Source organism: Gobius niger (genome assembly GCF_951799975.1).
Source record: "Gobius niger genome assembly, chromosome: 1".
In the NCBI taxonomy this organism is placed as follows: domain Eukaryota; kingdom Metazoa; phylum Chordata; class Actinopteri; order Gobiiformes; family Gobiidae; genus Gobius; species Gobius niger.
Genome location: NC_136852.1, coordinates 62,628,789 through 62,649,210, shown reverse-complemented (window position 1 = coordinate 62,649,210; position 20,422 = coordinate 62,628,789). Strand labels below are relative to the sequence as shown.

Here is a 20,422-nt window from a genome sequence, read left to right as displayed (position 1 = left end):
TAAGCCCAGTTAAGGGAAAAACTACTGAAAAAGGGCGTTCCACTTTATTACGCAGATCATCATTTTCAAGCAATATGGTAAAGAAAAAGGGTCTGTCTGCTGATGAAAGGCGTGAAATAGTTGAATGCCTTGGTCTAGGTATGAAAACCTTCGATATTTCATGAAAGATTAAGCGTAATCATCGTACAGACAAGAGATTTGTGGATAATTCAGAGCACACTCGGGTTTGTGCAGATAAAGGCACAATATGGACGGTTTCTGCCAGACAAACACATCAGATTAAGAGAACAGATGACAAAGCAGCAAGCAGGTATTTGAAGCTTCTGGAGTCTCCCGAACATCAAGGTGTAGGACCCTCCAGAGGTTGCAGTTGTGCATAAACCTTCTATCCGGGCCTCCCCTAAAGGGTTAATTGAATGCTGATGAACATAAACGGCTGCAGTGGCTCAGAAATACATGAGCACTCATTTTCAAACAGTCTTGTTCACTGATGAGTGCCGTGTAACCCTGGATGGTCAAATCAATGGAGTAGTGGATAGTTGGTGAATGGCCACAATGTCCCAACAAGGCTGTGACGTCAGTAGAGAGGTAGAGTCATGTTTTGGGCCAGAATCATGGTGAGAGGAGCTGGTCGGCCCCTTTAGGCCCTTTTAGGCTCCTGAAGGTGTGAAAATGACCTTTGAAAAATATGTCGAGTTTCTGACTGACAACATTCTTCTATGCTACAAAAAGAAGAGCCCTGCTTTTCCTAACAAAATCCTCTTCATGCATGACAACACACCATGTCCTGCTGTAAAGAATACCTCTGCATCACTGGCTGCTATGGGCATAAAAGGAGAGAAACTCATGATGTGGACCCCCTCCTCCCCTGACCTCAACCCTATTGAGAACCTTTGGAGCCTCAACAAAAAAAACTTCTGGGGGTGGGAGGCAGTTTTCATCCAAACGGCAGCTCTGGGAGGCTATTCTAACATCCTGCAAAGAAATCCAAACAGAAACTGTCTAAAAACTCACAAGTTTAATGGATTTAAGAATTTTGAAGCTGCTATCACACAAGGGCTCCTTTGGTAAAATATAACTTGACCTGGTAATATTTTTGTGATTGAAATAGCTTTTGATTTCAGTAAGTATGACCTCCTAATGCTACGAATGCAACAAATTACCATTTTCAGTTAATTACAAGCTTTAAAATGTATTGAAACGATGAGTTGCATAATAATTTGGAACAGTGGATTTTGAGGTTTTTACTATATTTATTTTTGAAAAAAATACTGTTTTCACTAGGACATTTTTTCAACCACATTTAAATGATCCTCGACCAGTTAAAGACTTGAAAACTATGCTGACTCTCATTTGAGTTGACAATTTAGAAATTATGAAAAATGTCATTTGCATAATAATTTGGAACGCAGTGTATTATTCCACTCTTTTTGTGTGTGGCAACTTTATTTTTTGGGCAGGCAGTGGATTACACTCTAATTTTGACAAGAGATGAAAAAAGATGATTTGCGAATTATATTTCAGACTCACAGTGGTTTGAAACATTACTTAGCAGTGAAGAAAAGTAAAAGACTGAAGAGCCGGCTTCAGGTCACACAGAACAAAAGATTAAACAAGAAAAATGGAAATCCAAATGAAAATGAAATGTATAAATTATAAGTCTTAATGGGAACACAAAAAAGTGTCCAAAATGTCTATCTCATTTTTTTGTCTTAAATAAGAGGGGGGAAATGAAAAAGCAAACAACTGCATACTTTTTCGCATGAATGACTGAGTCATTTGAATGAGTCAGACATAATTTCATGTGAGACAACCACTCCTCTGAATATCCTTTAGACTAAATGAACACTGTAAAATGAAGCAGAATCCGCAGCATTGCAAACTTACAGCATATCTCAGCTCAGCTCGTCTTGCATTTATCCATACCAAACTTCGCTTTCAATTCCTACACAAATTTTGTCCAGCTCTTAACATAAAGAGACAGCCTTGTCGCCAAAACGTGCAAGACAAACCGAACAGCCTATTCAAGTTTAAATACAACAAAGATCTTGGACACATATATCAGTATAAAGCACACCAAACGAGTGAGTGCCATTTCTCCGCCTACTCTTCTCTCGCCAACCGTGACAACTCTCCAGCTTATTTCCAAGGGTGTCCATGAGAGTGACAGAGCCGCAGCACAGCATACAACTGCAGACGATGAAGCGCTTGATAGAACAGTCATCGCGGCTTCCTCTTTCTTTCTCCTCTCTCTCTCTCTGTGACTCTCACACCCACACGCTATAAAACATGTCCTATTGTTTCGTGTTTAATATCCCCTCTTCTTAATAACAACGCGGTCTGGCTCTTGAAACAATGAAAGCAGTGCGTCAGAGCCAAACTTGGAGGAAGTGTGGTCATCTGTGGAACCACTTATGAGTGAAGTGGGCGGCAGTGCTTGGTCGTATGTCTTTTGTAGTGAAAGGACCACTGCCGGGATTGTTTCGCATAATTTTACGAATAGTTTATCCCTTATGCTCTTCCGTAGTTCTGTAAAATGTGGTGGGTCTTGTGGTTCTTCAATCTTATACCCCCCCGCCACCACCACCACCGCCACCACCACCACCGCCACCACCACCACCACCACCACTTAACTCTATTGTTTGCATTATTGGTCACAGGTATTCCTCTCCCAGCAGAGCGATGCTGCTTCAGGGCAAAGGCTCCTCCACTCAATGTACTGCCTTTGTGTCCCTGGTCAAGACTCTTCACCCACAAGGCTTGCCCTAATGCATTAGTGAGAGTAGCCAGTGAGGTTTCGTGACAATAAGCCAGCGAATTGAAGTCATCATGTTTTCCGAGCCCTGACAAAGCACTCAAACTAATTATCAGTGGCCAAAAACTTAAATGGGTGATTATTGTATGTGTATTATGAGAAACAAACATTCTTATTATCGTGAATTTGCCTGTTTCATATCTGTCCACTATATGGCACTCATAAACTCTGTGGAAATAGTGGACATTAATTGTGTGCATACGAAGGAGGCGCGTTCTTTGATGATAGAGAGAGCGTGACGATGAGACAGTGGACTGACTCAATACGTGAAGCGCGGTTCACAAAACGCCCCTCTCTCCGCTGACGGTGGGAGACAGTGTGCGCGAACACTCGAGCAAAGCAGTTGTGAGGACAGACCTGTTTCACGCTTTCAACAGGAGGCACGGCGGCTCTCCCCGCGCGCGGGTCTTGGCGGATTACACGAAGGCGCTGAATGGGAAGACGCGAGTGCGCCCGCTAAGCGCACATCCAACAAGTGGAAACGGGGAATGCCCTAATAGAAAACAGGAGACAAGGCGCAGAGGGAAAAGGAGAAACTGAGGATTGCCATTTGGGTGACTTTGATGTGGAGCTCCTCTGTGGTCATGCGCGTTTTATCGGGCTAGTTTTCAGTGACTTTTACCGCTCCGTCTCGAAAGCATGAAACCACAATGAGGTAGGATACTTCAGAGTTTATACCTAATTTCCTCATCGTTGACCTAACGGGGGTTTTCGGGTGCTGCGGATCCACCCCTCCCCCGTAACACTTCTCCTCAGCCCCCATCAATGGACTGCTCTCTCGGATCCTTAGCGCCGTGAGCGTGGAGGGAAGTCCTCTCACCTGACACTTCTGTATGACGAGGTCGCCGGTGGCAGTCAAAGGTCGCAGCCAAAATGCCGATACATCCAGTGCATCGGCCTACATCCACGTTGATGTACCGGGGGATGTGCACCATCCCCGACCTCCTCTCGTACAGCGCGCCGGTCAACCTACCCGAAGACGAGGTGGAAGGTGAGCGCGTAATTACCTGTTTATGCTAAAGTGGCGTAAAGCTGGCGTTTGTGGAACACGGGCTCATTATGCAGTTATGCTAATGCGGTGTGGCTGTTCAGCACCATGGACAGCTCGCAATGACACTCACAGCTTGTGTGTTTTTGATTGTACAGTGACTGTGACTTGATCCAACTCACAATAGGCTGTATAAATAGAGTGACTTGGAACACTTTCTATGCTTTATCTAATTAACTACAAACCAACTAAGCTATTGCATACATGTCCATAGTTAGTTTAACCATATATTAATGACTCGTCAGTGTCTGATTAAATGAGCACAATGTATTACTAATTTAGGAAGTTGCTGACAACCAATTACGCCTTGTGACCATTTTAATTGTATATCCATGCTTTGCTTATGGTTTGAAGACATGACAGACAATATTAGATAAGGATTACAGTTTTGATTTCATGTCATCGGAAAGGGACACTTTTTTTCCCCAAGAAGAAGAAGAAGAAGAAGAAGAAGAAGAAGAAGAAGAAGAAGAAGAAGAAGAAGAAGAAGAAGAAGAAGAAGAAGAAGAAGAAGAAGAAGAAGAAGAAGAAGAAGAAGAAGAAGAAGAAGAAGAAGAAGAAGAAGAAGAAGAAGAAGAAGAAGAAGAAGAAGAAGAAGAAGAAGAAGAAGAAGAAGAAGAAGAAGAAGAGCTTTATTTATATAGCGCCTTTCACAGACATGGTCACAAAGTGCTTTACATGAGACAATGATTACATTCACTCCATACTCAGTGGTGGCAAGCTTTGTTTGTAGCTTCAGTTTCCCTTGGGGGAGAAACGCTGTCGCAACTGCACACATCTGCGCCAACAGTCCCTCTGACCACCATCATACATCCACGCACACACGTCATTCATCCTGGCCTATTGTATATGTTTTATTGGTAGGGGAAACTGGAGTACCCAGAGGAAACCTATGCAGACACGGAGAGAACAGGTGGGAATCGAACCTGGGACCTTCTTTCTGTGAAGCAAGAGCTCTAACCGCTGTGTTACGGTGCCACCCGGTAACACCTTTCCAGTTCCTTCCTCCTTCAATCACAAACATATTTGTGCATTTTGTTTGCTTCACTGATTATCACGCTTTAGAATGAACTCTATGGTTGTTAATCACAGCCTGTTACCCCGAAAGAAAGATACTTACAAACAATTGCATGCATTCTGCTTTTCACAAGCCCAACTATTCGCTCCAAGAACACACTGTATCTAACGCTTGACGAGCAGTCTTGGGAATACTGTATCTGTGCCTGCAGCGCTTTCCACATGTTTGCATTACCATGCCGTGTGGGGCCTCCAGACTGAGCTGTTACGCACAAGGCCTGGTTACTGACGTCTTTCAGCCGCCCCATTTGTTTTCCCGCTTCTCTCATCCCTGTTCCCCTAATAATGCACGTGCTGTGAGACAAACAAAGTGTGCAGACACCGAGAGGCCAGTTGTGGGCTAGAGATAGTGTTGCGCGGTTATGTCAATATAAAAGGGGGGATTATCTGTTTAAACAAATGTTGCGTTGATGACAGTTAGTCTAATTGAAGATAAATGGGGTTTCATGCATATTGAAATAACATGAATCAATTTATTTGCTGTGAAAACATTAAAACCTTTATGAAGATATAGTGACAGTTGGTTAATTGGATTTTAAACAATATATTTCTGCTATGATTTTGGATGATAACAACGGAAATTATAGTGCATACATTCATTTGGGTAAAAAACTAAATCTCAGCCTTATATCAATGTATGCCAGTGGTCTTAAAGCTGTGCCTAATTGGAATCTTGTATTTACTTACTCTGATCCAAATGTTCGTGAATGCCATGACTCAAAGACCTGCCAGGTTTTTGTATCTGTGCTAGTAGTGCAGGCTTGTTGTGTATGATGGTTCGCTTTAAGGAGAATAGGACCGACCTGAGGTGCCGCGCACTTAACCAGAGTGACAGAAACGCTCTGAGCTGTTGTGAAGCTTTACTTATCCCAAGTGTCTTACACCGAAGTGAAAAAAAAAAGAACAAGTTGCTTTAAGTGCCGTCTGCCTGAGAATGTTGTATGTTTGTGCTGTCACTTCTCTGCGTGGAATATGAAAGCTGGGGAGCACATGTGACAGGATACAGACGTGAATGGTCTGCACTTCTGCAACTTTATGTTTGGTGCATTTTTTTTCCTCTCTGCACAGCCACATTGCTTTTCTAAGGGCTGTTTTTTTGAAGCTGCAAATACAGCTCAGCATGGAAGAAAGAACTACAAACCAAAGCATATTTTTGTCTATAGTAGTTAAAGGTTTTTTTTTTTTCATCATTTTGAACCACTATGGGCACAGTGGTTAGCGCTTGTGTTTCACAGCTAGAAGGTCTGGTTCCGATCCCCAGCCAGACAGGGCCTTTCTGTGTGGAGTTTGCATGTTCTCCCAGTGTCTGTGTAGGTATCCTCCGGGTACTCCAGTATCCCCTACCACTAAAAACATGTACAGTAAGCCAGAATGAATGGAGTGTGTGAATGGGTGGATGGTGGTGGTCAGAGGGGCTGATGGCACAGACTTCCATCAGTCTACCCCAGTGTCGCTGTGGCTACAATCGTAGTAATAGGAGTATGGCGTGTATGAATAATGACTACAGTGCAGGGCTTTGAGAAACTTGGTAACACAGGCCCCTCCTGGAACCGCCACCTTACCGTGGTGGAGGGGTTTGAGCACCTGAATGATCCAAGGAGCTATGTGGTCAGGGGCTTCGTGCCCCTGGTAGGGTCTCCCATGGCAAACAGGTCCTAGGTGACGGGTCAGACAAAGAGCGGTTCAGAAGGCCGTCCTTCTGTGGACCAACCACAGGGGCCGCCATAGGGGCTGATATAATCTGATATGGGCAGCTCCAACAGCTGTCCCACGACCCGGCAACGGAAAAGTGGAAGAAAATGGATGGATGGGGTAACACAGGCTTGTAAAGTGCAATACAAGTGTGAGCCATTACTATTATCATTTTTATTATTAGTTATTAGAAGCTACTGTCCACTGGTGAATGGACTCGTTTATATCGAGTTATTTTCTTGTTTGCATGGGCAAGATTGAACAAAGTCAGTGGGTAAATGAGAGTACAAACTTCAAATTACTTTGCTTTTACTACTCACAACTCTCTAGAAAACATGACAATTGGGGGCGGTGGTGGTGCAGGTGGTAGAGCAGGTTGTCTCGTGATTGGAAGGTTGTGGGTTCAAATCCCAACTCCCACAATTGCCCACTGTCGTTGTGTCATTGGGCAAGACACTTCACCCTCCTTGCCTCCAGTGTCTGCGTACACTGGTGTATGAATGAGAGAGTGAATGAGTTCCTTCCTGTAAAGCACTTTGATAAAGGTAGAAAAGCGCTATATAAGTTGAGTCCATTTACAATTGCAGTACATGTCTACCCTAAAGCAACACTGTATGTATTTTTAGCCAATGTAAATTATAGCATGGATTGTTGTGTGTTAATAGTGCATACCTGTCAAGATTTGGATTTGAAAATACGGAGAATTTTCTAGCACCTGCTGTGAGCTGTCTTACCAGCCCAACCGAGATCCGAGACGGGTCAAAATACGGTAGTTTCCCGGCCAAAAAAGGACACTTGACAGCTATGCAGCCTCACGACAACTACCACTCAGGCTTCTGCAGGTGACAGAGTTCAGTTTGGAGAGGCAGAGGAGTTTTTTTTTGTATATTTTGTAATAACACGGGAAATTTACAGGATGAAACTAATACGGGAAGACAGCGGGAAAGAGGGGCAAATAGTTTCCCGGCCAAAACGGGACACTTGACAGCTATGCCATCCACAAATATTTTCTGATTATTCTCATCAAACTTTCCTGCGTACTTTGTTGAATACCAAACTTACACTCCCTCGCTCCCTCCCATGTCGCACACTCCTCCACGCTAATTGATAATTTACCGTCTTCCCACACTTGTCCCTCACATTCTGACACAGCGGCATTTTAAAGTGGACTGACTGACGAGAGGCACGCTGCTCCGTCTGCCAGTCTCCACTCTAATCTCGCGAGGGATGGACCAAAATTGGCTCCATGTTTGAGGCATCAAATCCATCAGCCCCAGCCATGAGGGAGACAGGTCTTTGTCACCACATGAAATTGCACATTAGCGAATATATGTGTGCCAGAGCATGTAAGAGGACAGGGGGCTTATGACCTATTGGCACGCATAGCCCTGGATTTGATTTTCAATTACTAGCGTGGGTGCCTGGAGGGGTTGGGACAAAACCGTTGGCGCCGCACTTTGGAGTCTGCCAAGGCTATAATAAGACCTGTTTTCCTGATAGTCGATAAGCTTACATGTGTGGTAAAACGGTTGGAGAATGGCTGTGCCTGTATGTACCACTGTGAAAATTGGCTTCATATTCTCCATTTCCCCTCCCACACAACAGGGTCAGAATAGCAGAGGGTCATATTATGGAAGTGCAGTAGTTCAGACCTCCACCGCCATCAAAACACTTTGAGCATTTGGGTCTGTGTGTTTTTGACTGGGCAATATTTTGACTTGATTCATGATGGTCATTTTGATGATTTATATTAGCTGATGAAAAAAAAGATCCCTGCACACATGCAGTAATGAGAAATGTTTACTCATTACACACACCCAATGGCCCAATACGTCTTTATTATAGTGTAAAACACTGCTTGATTAAATTGTTATGCTAATTATGTTTAATGTCCCATGGCGAAGAAATGGACTTTATAAAAAAAGTGATAATAATTGTTTATACCCTATTATCATCCTTACAACCTGTTGAATAAGTCAGATAGAGTGTATTATGTGTATTTCTGTGTACTGTTTTTACGAACAAAAAAAGGATCCTCGCTAACTGCTGACTATGCTTGACATACAGTGGACTACAAGATTGTAGTATTAGCTCATTTTCATCCGTTGTCGCCCATTTGCATTCACGAACACCCTCATTCATACATCAATGTACGAGGACACTGTGGCCAAAGCAGATGAATTGTCACTGGCCAGGGCTTGGATCAAACGGCTGAGCTTTGGTTTGTTGGGTGAATTCTCTACTGAGCCATGGAGCTTCTAATTTATCATTTGGGTAAACTTTATAATAATGGTACATGAGTTCATGCATGATTTTCACGAACTTATACATGAATTACAGTAATGCATAATTTCATGATACATTCATGTATTACTAAATCATGACTTCTCAGGAACAAACATGATCACATGTTGGTTCATGGATGACTTCTTCCCAGAATTAAAAGTCTAACTACTGTAATGAATGTACAAGAAAATCTGAACAATTCATCATGATCATGAGGGTCACATAAGAATACCATGAATTCACTAAAACGGCAATGAAATGACAATAAAATGATTAACCAGTCATGATTATGAGGAACATGCATGAACATCATGACTCATGGTGGAAATCTACACTACTGTACATTAATTACAGTAGTTAGATGTTTACAGTAATTCAGGGATAAAGGCATCCATGAACCAACCTGTAATCATGTTTGTTCCTGATAAGTCATTATTTAGTAATGCATGAATGTATCAGTAATTCATGCATGTATTCATGAAAATCATACATGAATTCATCTACCTATTATTATAAAGTGCTACCATAATGGTAGTAAGAATTCAAGGAGGTTTTAATTTGTTTTGTTTTAAAAATGATGCCAGATGGAGCCAACAAGAAGCTGCTTTTCTAAACTCTCTAGAACTCCAGGGACCCTTGGAACTACAGTGGCCAAATCTTCAGCCCACCACCACAAAATATCATTTACATATTGTGTAAAAAGAAAAAAAAAGCTGTACTGCGTGTGCTTACTGCTCATATAGTGCAACGACTTGCAACACTGTATCAAGTTACAGCTTAAACATTGTTTTAACCATTATTCCACATAATGCAGAATATCAGCTTTGAATTGCTCACACACAAAAAACACAATAGTGTCAATTTAAGCGCAGGTGTTATCTAGAGGGCTGAAAAACAACAGCTCCAGTGAAAACAGTCTCCCAGGACTGTGCTCAGGGCTCAGTCCAAGAGTAAGGAATAAATACACACAGCCGAAAACTGACTTAGAACTTACTCACTTCATATATCATAGGTTGCTGTTTGTTTTCAATGTGTAGATAGATAGATAGATAGATAGATAGATAGATAGATAGATAGATAGATAGATAGATAGATAGATAGATTGATAGATAGATAGATAGATAGATAGATAGATAGATAGATAGATAGATAGATAGATAGATAGATAGATAGATAGATAGATAGATAGATAGATAGATAGATAGATAGATAGATAGATAGATAGATAGATAGATAGATAGATAGAGTAACCAAGAGCAATTGCCATTAAAGTGATTTGTATGGTACGAGTGCACAATGAAGACAGGGTTAGAGAAACAGATTTCAAAAGTAAACGATCATGTCCCAGCCACTCCCCTTCAGATTGCACCTGAAAGCCACTCCATGTTTGCAAAATGAGGAGAGAGATAAAAAGATTTTGAAAGTAGTCCCCCCCCCCCCTTTTCCTCCTGATTGAACCTGACAGGCCAGTTTACTGGAAAGCTCGTCTCGCTGGTCAAAGTAATGGCACCGGGGATTAGTGTCTGAGATCAGCAAAGGGGGGGACTTCAGGATAAACGTTTCTTATTTAATATTACTTATTCAAATTGCAGGCCCAGGTGGTCAAATGTACAACTTTGTCAAACATTGAAACTTACAGATTATCCCTTTAATGTTTGAGTGCTTTGTCTAACCACATCATTTTGAGTTAATAGAAGAGTGAAACTTGACTTTGTGGGCAGCAGGTTCCAGACTTCTTTTTTGTTGTGGATGGAAGTCATAAAGGAAAGGAGATTTTGCCTCATGCAGTTCTGTGGCAGGGAACAACGCGCACAATACCTCGCAGCGGCTGTTACACCAGCATGAATATCATTATATTTAAATGTGCACCTTTCTGATGTTAACAATATGAAATGCACCGCGTAGAACAGTCTCCACAGCTAGCTTGCTTATGACGAGACTATTTCTGTTCGCGATACGACTTCTCCAAGTTTAGCTCTACTACCTCATTCAAGTTGCCGTCTATTTATCCCAAATTAAAATTTAAAATGAGTTGTGTTTCTCTCGAGAGTTGGCCCAAAAACCTTATTTCTCGCCTAATGCCAGAGAAAATAGAATTTATTCATAGCTCATCAATACGTTCTGACACAACAAGCAAATGCGGTCGGCAATAGCAGCACACAGCTCACCCACAGTGTTGCTGAGAAGACATTGTAATGTAGAATCAGTAATAAATGATGCAAAACGGTATGCTTTCAGACCCATATGCCCACACTTGTCACAACGTACTTGAGTAAAGGTATTGCGCAGTAGAGACTCATGCATATCATGGAGTTTGAGTATTTTCCACAAATGCCCAGTCGGGAGTCCTCTCCAAAAGCATTTTAACCGCAGCCAGAACACTGTCTGCGCTGATCAAAATCACCACGGTCTACAAAGCCATCTTCTCCGCTGCGAGGAAGTACAGTGACTTTCCCTGTCCTCACTTCAAACACAGATCAGGTTGGACATCCTTTTAGTAGATACACCAACCTGAATCAGTACAAACAGAAAGTGATCAAAGAGTACAAGTCACCACAGCATTTACTACAGCATGCAACATGAGCGCTGAGTAAAAAAAACAATTGCCGTGAATCTGCAGGGAAGCTGAAATCAAGCTGTAATCACATGCAAAAGAGATGCTTTGGATTAAGCAAAACATTATTAACAGCACTGACTTTGTCTAAATGTGCTCTAAAAAGCAAAGAGAAGTACAGAGACCAGGATCCTTTGCTCTGTTTCAGTGCAGCTAGCATAAAGGATTTAATGTCATTAAACATTATTTCAAATCCTCTGGATTAACAGTAAGTAATGAAATGCACCAAAGCAAAAAACGTTATTCTGGTCTTTTGTTTTGTTTGTTAGTGTCAGTGTCATTGACAGTACATCTACACCTTGTCCCCGCTGGGTTGCCGTACGGGTAGTGAATTTGGGTACAATTTTTATGTTTTTGAAGCTGCAAAGTTTTCAGTTACTCAAACTGATTTGTACTTTCTACTTTGAATACATGACGTTTTTCTGTGGTAATATTTCAGTCCTTTCAGGCCACTGTTTTTCCACACTGTGATATGTTCTTACCCGAGCTTAGACGAGTTGATACGTACCTGTCTGGCCTTTGTGCGTGCCCGTGGGAGAGTGTGGTAGCTTCTAACTTCAACCCCGTTTGGAGCCATAGGAATACATTGGGAGAGGCCAAACGCTAACAACATCTTTGGTCGTTGTGCGTAGCTGAGGGCTCACACAGGACCAGACAGGTACGCATCAACTCGTCTAAGCTCAGGTAAGAACATATCTCAGTATGTTAAAACAGTGGCCTGTTCCTTTAAGTAAGTGATTACGCAACTTTTACTTGTATTTGAGAAATATTTGACCAGTGCAGTCCTGATCAAAAGTTTAAGACTAGTTCAAATATGGTAAAAATTCTCATTTAGCATTGTTAGATCCTAACAAGATTTTTTTCTTTTTGCATTTCGAATATTCTACTTGTAAAAGCAGAATATTCGAAATGCAACAAGAAAAAAATGGGAGTTCAAAACTTTTATTGAAAACAACAATTAAACTGAAATATGCTGTTTTGCAGCTGATCAAAAGTTTAGGACCACACCTAAAAAAATGAAAGAAATCAAAGTTCTAAACATGAGCTGCTTGTGGCGCTTGTAAGGTGGAAACTGGACAATCAACTTATGTTTTTCTTTTTTCTTTTTTTTTTTACCAGAGAATAAAACTTTCTTCCTCCTGTCAATGTGCCATGTTTGGTGCTCTTTCTCTTGCAAAGTCCAAACGAACAGTTCTGTGCCGTTCACGGAGACGAGGCCTTTGAAGCCAATTTTTTGTTTTAGAAGCCCTTCAGTCACAGATACCTTTGATGGTTATTGGGCTTCACTCGGCTCCAGTAACGGCCTTATCCTTTGGTCTTGACGGAGAGCCAATCGAATCCTCCGCCTCAGTGCAGGTGAAATTTTTGACCTTTTTGTTCAAAATGTCTATCTTAAGGGCCTGTCACAATTGGCGTACGGGCACTATGCGATCATTTGCGGCCTCAAAATATGAAAGTCGTGCGATCACTCTCTTTTGGCGCACGGGCGTCTGCACGAGCGACCGCTATTGACCGCATGAAAAGGTGTTAATCGCAGTTGGATTATTTGGCGCAGCTGAATGTCATGCATGCACAAAATTCAGTGGCGGTCGATTGCGACTGAAAAAAGCCGCAGCAGGCCGCTACGGTCGTGAGAATGGTGAAAGATAAATCGTCTCAGTCGCGCAGATGGTGAGATACTGGTGAGACACTGGTCAGCGCCACTATCAGTCTCGTGCGATTTCTGCTGTAGCTATATGGCTAGACACTGTTTCCTCTTCTCCAGTTAGGTCTAGAGCGCGGAGCAAACTTAGCGCACGGGTCCTCATGAATATGCAAACGTAGGTAATTTTGCCACAGTGCGCAAAATCTGAGGCAAGGAAATGGAGCATTTATTTCGACTGTGTGAAGTAAAGCGGTGTAAGAAATGAATGCGTGGGAGAAGCAGGTGTAAACCTTCACGCAGAACAATATAATGCACTTTGTGAACCAATGTGGTGTTCTAAACGTTTGCAAAAGTTTTTATCTGGCTCATTTACAAAGATAAAATAATAATTGGGTTGTTTTAATGATGTGCGGGTTTATAAAGAAAGTACACGTTACCTGCGACCTTGTTTTCTTGACTCAGAACAGTCCAAACAAAAGGCTCCACAAATTAAAAAGGCTCCACGAGTCTGTCCCACGTCCGTCCTCTTAAAGTCCTTTATCCTTACGAAATCCGCGGGGACGACGTGTTGATTATGGCTACATGAGGAGACACGAGACGTATGTTCGCTGTTCACCCGCTCATCCCTGCGCACGTCTCCAAAGTGCGCGCGTGTACTCCTCCTACTGGATCAATATCCTCTGCTTTTTAAGAGTCCATGATAAAAACCTCACAGTCCTCGGACTAACATCCAGCAACTGAGCTGTTTCTTGCTAGTTTACATCCCCGATTTGACCGTGGCCTGTGCGCTGCGTACTGCAGCAGGGCGTGGACCGTGGAGACCGCTGGATGAGCACGTGGAGTTGAGTGGAGGCTTTGAGTTGTTAATTATTTTTTTCCCCTTTGACAATACGTGCACATACACGATTAAATAGCTGAAGGAAACAGACACAAATCACAGGCAGTATCGATAGGCTATTTCTTTAAAGCCAAGAGTATTTTTTTGCGATAATGATAATTGTTTTGTTTTTTTAAAATAAAAAGTGATAATTATTGATTGTGGACGTCTGTCCTTTATTCGTCATAACTTGTAAATGTTCCCTCGAAGGTGCTCTGCCAGGAATAAGTCAGACAGAAGCTGGTCACTTCCCCGGAGCAGGGCCTGAGCTCAGGGTATTGCTGAGCTTGGTGCGTAAAAGCCGTGGTGCGCTAATGCCTCCAGCCATGAGTGGGGCGGCCAACATCGCGGGCCCAGTTTATTTATTGATTTTTTCCCCCACAAAACGCTAAGTCGCTCAACTAAACAGGCCCATTTTAATTTTACACCAGTTTTATTTGTAAACGCGCTGATCCGTACGAGCCTGAAAATAAGTTCACTGTAGTCCGCAGCACTGTCCGCAATCAGTGTCTGTGGCCCGTGAACCAGCCTCTCACCAGCCTCTCACCAGCCTCTCACCAGCCTCTCACCAGCCGCATTTGGACACTATCCAAATCAACCGCATCCAGTCGCAGCCCGTACTCTATTGTGACCGTGACTGCGATTTCTTAAAAGTCTACTTTGCGATCGTTGCGGCTGATTGCAATTTCAAATTTTGGCGCAGAACAAATGGGGGACAAACTCGCTGCGGTCAATGCGCCAATTGTGACAGGCCCTTTAGCGTCCCATCTCAACTGTGATGGCGCATTGCAAGAGGCTTTGGTTATGCAGCTCAACAAAATGAGAACGCTTTAGTGCCTTTGCCATCAGGACGCCATGACAGCGTGAATATCTGACAGAAAACGACTCTGAATCCACATTTTTACACAGATTTGGGCTTTGAAAGGCATGTGGTCCTAAACTTTTGATCAGCAGCAAAAACAGCCTATTTCAATTTTATTGTTGTTTTCAATAAAGAGTTCACTAAATCTTTTTTGTCTCACTCTCTTGAAACCTTTATAAGATCTACCATGCAAAATGTTTTTTTTCCATCTTTCAACTGGTCTTTTGATCAGGACTGTATATGTGCTTTTACTCAAGTAATGAAACCAAGCACTTTGATCGTAAATGGTTTCAGGACCATTTACAATCAGTGCTAGAATCAACATCTGTTTTTCAGGAATTAACATGAAATATACTGAGACAGGTCCAAACTGCTAATTGACGGCATTTTAAGTTGAAATTATGTTTGTTTTTCGTATTTGGGTCTCCGCTTGTCAAACTGGTCCACGACATCAGTTTGCTGTGTTCCAGCGCTGAAACGCGTCTAATCAAAAGAATGCTTGAATACTAATGCTAAAATACTTGTCAGGCCATTATCAGAGGAAAAGTGTATTCTGTAATAACTCGTTTTCATTTGCAATTTTTGATTTCTAAAGATAATGGCTGTTGGCACATTGAACAGGCTACAGAATTCACAAAGTAGCCTTGGTGAACTTTTCCTGTTCACCATTTGCCGAAAGGTGGCATTTTTTTTACCCAGGAAAGGCACCAGGATTTGCTTAAAGTGGACCAAATGCGAACACAGCCTAAAATGAAGACATAAAGGAGTGAAATTACTATAGTTATTTGATATGTAGAAAATATGCCCACTTATCACACACTTTTTCTGCTTTTAAAAACAACTTCTACCTGCTATCCGCATTTTGTCTCCATTGGCAAAGTTTTATAATATGCAAGTGACTGACAGCTGCTTGTGTGCTCCTAATAGCATAAACTGCCAGAGAGGCCATTTTGATCTCTCCACCTGACTCCTACTGTAGCTGCAGCGCAAAAACATTGACTCATTGCAGCGCCCTGAGGTATGTGGATGACTTCTATCTCTTTTTTGAAACACTTAGGCTACATGAATACAAATGAGGATATTTAAAGACACCGGCATCTGCAGGAATAAAAAAAAAAAAGAAAAAATTATGCACATATCATCTGCGATGCGGAATGAGTGGGAAGTGAGGAGGTGTGGTTCTAAAGGGTCATCCAAGAACACAAAGCCATGCAGCTTAATGCAGATTTGACATTTGTATTACGAAAACATGCATATAACATGTTTTATCATGTTTTATTCAGTCATGATGATTAAATCACCAGATATTTTTGTCACCCAAAAACAAAATGAGAAAGGAATGGAACATGTAAATGAATGAGCCCATTAGTAATTGTTTGTTTGAGATGACATTACAAGGGAAGTAGACTGGTGATGCTAAGATGGATCTTATAACCTGAAGGTTTGCGTTTCAAGAGACACTTCGCCCACCTTCAGTCTCTGAGTACTCTGATGTACGAGTGTGAATTGACGAGTGGTTCCTTGATGGAAAAGTGCTTTAAAGGGATATTTCTGGATTTTTGACATAGGACCTCATTTCTTAGTTATCCACAGTGTTGTGGATTTCTGATTTTTTTTTTTTTTTATTCATACAGGCCTTATATTTGAAGAGTTGAGTGGTGCTAGGCTAGTGCATGTCTATGCTAACTAGTAGCCTGCTAATCAGGTAGTCCTCCAAACGTTGCCATATCTGATTTGTAGAAAGCTCCTTTGTGAATTCCACGTGTAGTAATGCCGGCCGCAGGTAAACAAACTACTGTAGAGCAGATCACTCCGCCGCTGTGTAGCTTACAACCAGGAAGCTGATGCTGATCAAATATAAGTTATTCTAAGTGCAAAATGGTTAAAAAAAAACACACACACACACAAACATTTGTATGGGTAGTCTGGTGTTATAAGCCTCGGTGCTTGGGTCAGATTGTTTTTAATGCAGGCTACTAGTTACCATAGACATGCGCTAGCCTAGCGCTAGCCCAGCACCACTGAACTCTTCAAATATAAGGACTGCATGAATTTAAAAAAAAAAGAAGATATATAAATATATATATATTCAAATAAATCACTTGTCCAGCTGCTGCCTTCATAACACTTACTTCACTTCAAGGCCATCCCTGTGGTTGGTGGGATAACTGAAATTCATAGTAAATTGTTACACAAAGCCATAGCGTGAACATTGTACTTTAACCAAAACGGTCGGAGACACAGCTTTTCCGTCATGGCAACAGAAGTCCATTTTGTAGTTCCTTCAAATATTTGGACTGAATAGCACAGCTATTTACAAAATGTCATACTGCTGGGCTTTGGTAGGTTTTCAACAAAGGCGATGGACAGAGCATCCACAACAATGTCTGCAATGACTGAATAATTGTGCTGCGGAGGCTTCTACGGTCTGCACCTCGTTCATAATTTAAAAAAATATATATATATATTTGTAAGCCAGCAATTTTGGTGAAAGTGGCAGGTACAGAGGAGATGCTACCTTTATGTCTTTTGCATAAGATGTGGCTTGTGTCATAACAAATCTGAGACATTGGGGCTATCCCTCCTCATATCTCATCAAGTGTGGAATCATAAATCAGACCTGCAGCATTTCCCTGTCACAGTTGCCCTGAAGTGCTGATGACACAGTTCCGCGGCTCCCTGAATGCCTCACCCGCTGCAGAGGAGACAAGCAGCACATGAAAGGCTCTGCTTGACAGTGACACTGCTGAAGATGTGAGGGGAGGAGGGGAGTAAACTTCACAAGGGTGGAGGTGACCCAGCGTCCATCACTGGGACCAAAAGTCCATTGTCAGAATTCATTGGGCACATTGTCGATTCGTAAACATAGAGCATTGTATTTTGGATGTGTATTCATTCTCTGAAGGTGTTTTGAAACCATTCTCAAGTTATAGATTAGTTTGAATTGGAAAGAAGCAAACACACAAGAAAAGCTCAGTCACATGGTAATGGTGTATTAGCATAGCCATATGTCATATAAATATATCAGAGAATTGCTGAGACAAAATTTCAGCCCAGGAACATTATTGTTTGAACCAACCCGCATACACTCAGAGTTTTAACTCGCCTCTTAGGGCCTAAGGTTGTAGGATCGGATCCAACTCTGTATTTTCACATGGGTACAATAATTTGGGCCTGACACATCTCCACTGTCAACTTTGAGTTAGGAAACTGGAAAATATATTATTTATGCGCTTTTTATACATTAGTCGTATTGTTTTTTATTTTTTATTTTTTGCCTCACCTTTTTTCTGTCCATTCATTTACTCGTGCAGACTGATGCATTATCTCCGCTGGACTGCACCAATGTAAACTCACTCAGAAGGGCGTTCATCTTAAACCCTTGCCAATGGCCGCTGGCTGCTCTGCTTTGTGATGACAACACTAGGGGCATTGCTATAGTACCTCCATATAGCCGCTCGTGCCCATTGGAATGCATTGCTGTTTAGACACGTTACAAACAACTCTAAAGCCTGGTTTCTATTTATTTGGAGCTTTCTAGAGCTAGATATTCCTTCTGTGATAACACTGGGTTAGTTACAATTAAAGAAACCAGACTGGTTTTCAAAAGAACATTTTTAGAAATCTCGTACCAATGAGGGTCGGACTGTTAGCATTGGAGCTGCGCGAACTACACGTCACGAAAGGGCTGCCTCTGCAGTGAAGATCCCGCCCTTATGCCCTTTTTAGGAATATGCTTTATCAGCGCTGGGGAGGATCAGTCTGTAAATCTGTGAATGATTTCCCCCTCGAACGTGGTCATTGTGGTAAACGGAGTGAAGAATGACGGTCTATTAAAAATATGACTATGACCCCAGTTCAGCGTCCAATTAGCCTGGCTAAGCCAGACTGATCCTCCATGTTAAGAGATACATTGGGATACAGTCTGGAATTGTGCGATTTGAATCTCACTGACTCCGTGCTAGGATTTTCCATCAACCTGTGCTCCTCAGGGCCGTAACGAAAACAGTGAAAATGCCAGCCGCGACACAACGATCTTTTACCAGTGCCCTTGCTTCTGTTTTAAATGAGCTGGACTTGTCGTTAAAGCCACAGCAAGAAGCTGCTCTGAGGGCTTTCACCGGAGCATTTACTCGACTGCACGTGTGGACTACAAACAATCATGGCGGAGGACGTGAACGCAAAGCGTTGCTTTGTGTTTGATTGGTTCGCTCTCGTTCAAACTACGATCATTAGCCCCGCCTGTCTCGATTTGGAAATTGTGTCCTATTTCCACAATTCCAGACTGTTGCAGATTTTTATTTTCTGATGGCCCAAAAGCACGGCAATCCAACGGGGAAAACATGACCAATCTAACGTGTCTTTGTTACTCACCTCTCCTAAAACCAGACCTAACTTTACTGGGAGAGGCCACTTCTCCAGTTCGTCTCCGTGTAGATGTTGACTAAGCACAGCCAAACATGAGATTTAAATAGGTTAGGTTCTCAAAATCCATTCCTTGACTACCCACTGCAGCTTCTGTGTCAAGCTGATCATTAGCAGCATGTTTTGCATTGCTGGCAACTGTGTAATCCAAAATGTTATGCGGTGTGACTAAATGAAATGGTTTTGTTAGCGAATATCAATTTATTTCTCATATTACGCAACTGAACAGTGTCCTCAATGTTTTATTTGCTGCATATAGTTTGCCCTGCTCTTATGCTGTTTTATCTCAATCCTTCTCAATCAAACTAATTCAGAACTCGGTGAAAGTGTCCGTGTGCTCCACAGAACAAGAGCGACTCAGAACAAACTGCAGTGTAATTTTCGCGAGCCATCAAAACTAACTTTCAAGACTCTTGAAGACAAAATTGCTGGTTTGGAGTGAATGGCAGCGCAAGTAATTTATTCAGAATTCTGCTTGTGAGTTTACAAGCTGTTGGGGAAAGATAGAAAAAAACAAATCGAAACTTACTTTAGTCCTTCAAACATGTCAACAACACAGGCCTCTCATACGGTGACGCTATCTTCTGAATACGCCGTCTCAGCTTCCCAAATTGCGATTTGATGACCAACACGAGGCGCAGATCAGGAGCGGACACTGTTGTGATTAGGGCTGCGTCTGGTAGGCCTGAGTCAAGTCGTGTATTTCCATTTTGATGGGCTGGCGCGGAGGAGTGTGTTTCTATTCGACTTTATTACCTGTGAAATGAAGTGTGATGGGTTGCGGAAGGTGAAGTGCTTCCCTTCCTCGGTGATATTTCTTCGCTTTGATGAACAATGCCGCCAAGCCCCAGCCGCGGTGATGGCGTGTTTGTGCTGTAGTGCTAATACGGCGGAACAGATGAGGCTTCCGCCGTATAGCGCTGCGCTGCATAGTCCGGGCTTTTGACCTTTCTTCTGAGCTGCCGGGTATTGACATGGCGTGTGGCTCGGTCTCCGCGGTGACGGCTGAAATGCGCAGCTTTGAGAATAGAACGAGGGGGAACAGTCTGGGCCCGATCAACGGATTCCTCTCAGAAGGAGG

At 42.4% G+C, this 20,422-nt stretch overlaps 1 protein-coding gene across 2 annotated transcripts in view; it reads left to right on the top strand.

Annotated features, from left to right (window-relative positions):
- The first annotated feature begins 3,083 nt into the window (after positions 1-3,083).
- Positions 3,084-20,422, top strand: part of cabp7a (calcium binding protein 7a) — a 39,598-nt gene continuing 22,259 nt past the window's right edge. Inside the window, exon 1 of one of the 2 annotated variants that reach the window (XM_079554257.1) lies at positions 3,084-3,806. In XM_079554257.1, coding sequence (XP_079410383.1) covers positions 3,689-3,806 — 118 coding nt within the window. In that variant the 5' untranslated portion in view covers positions 3,084-3,688. The remainder of the gene's footprint in view (positions 3,807-20,422) is intronic. The other variant, XM_079554256.1, reaches the window with a different exon arrangement.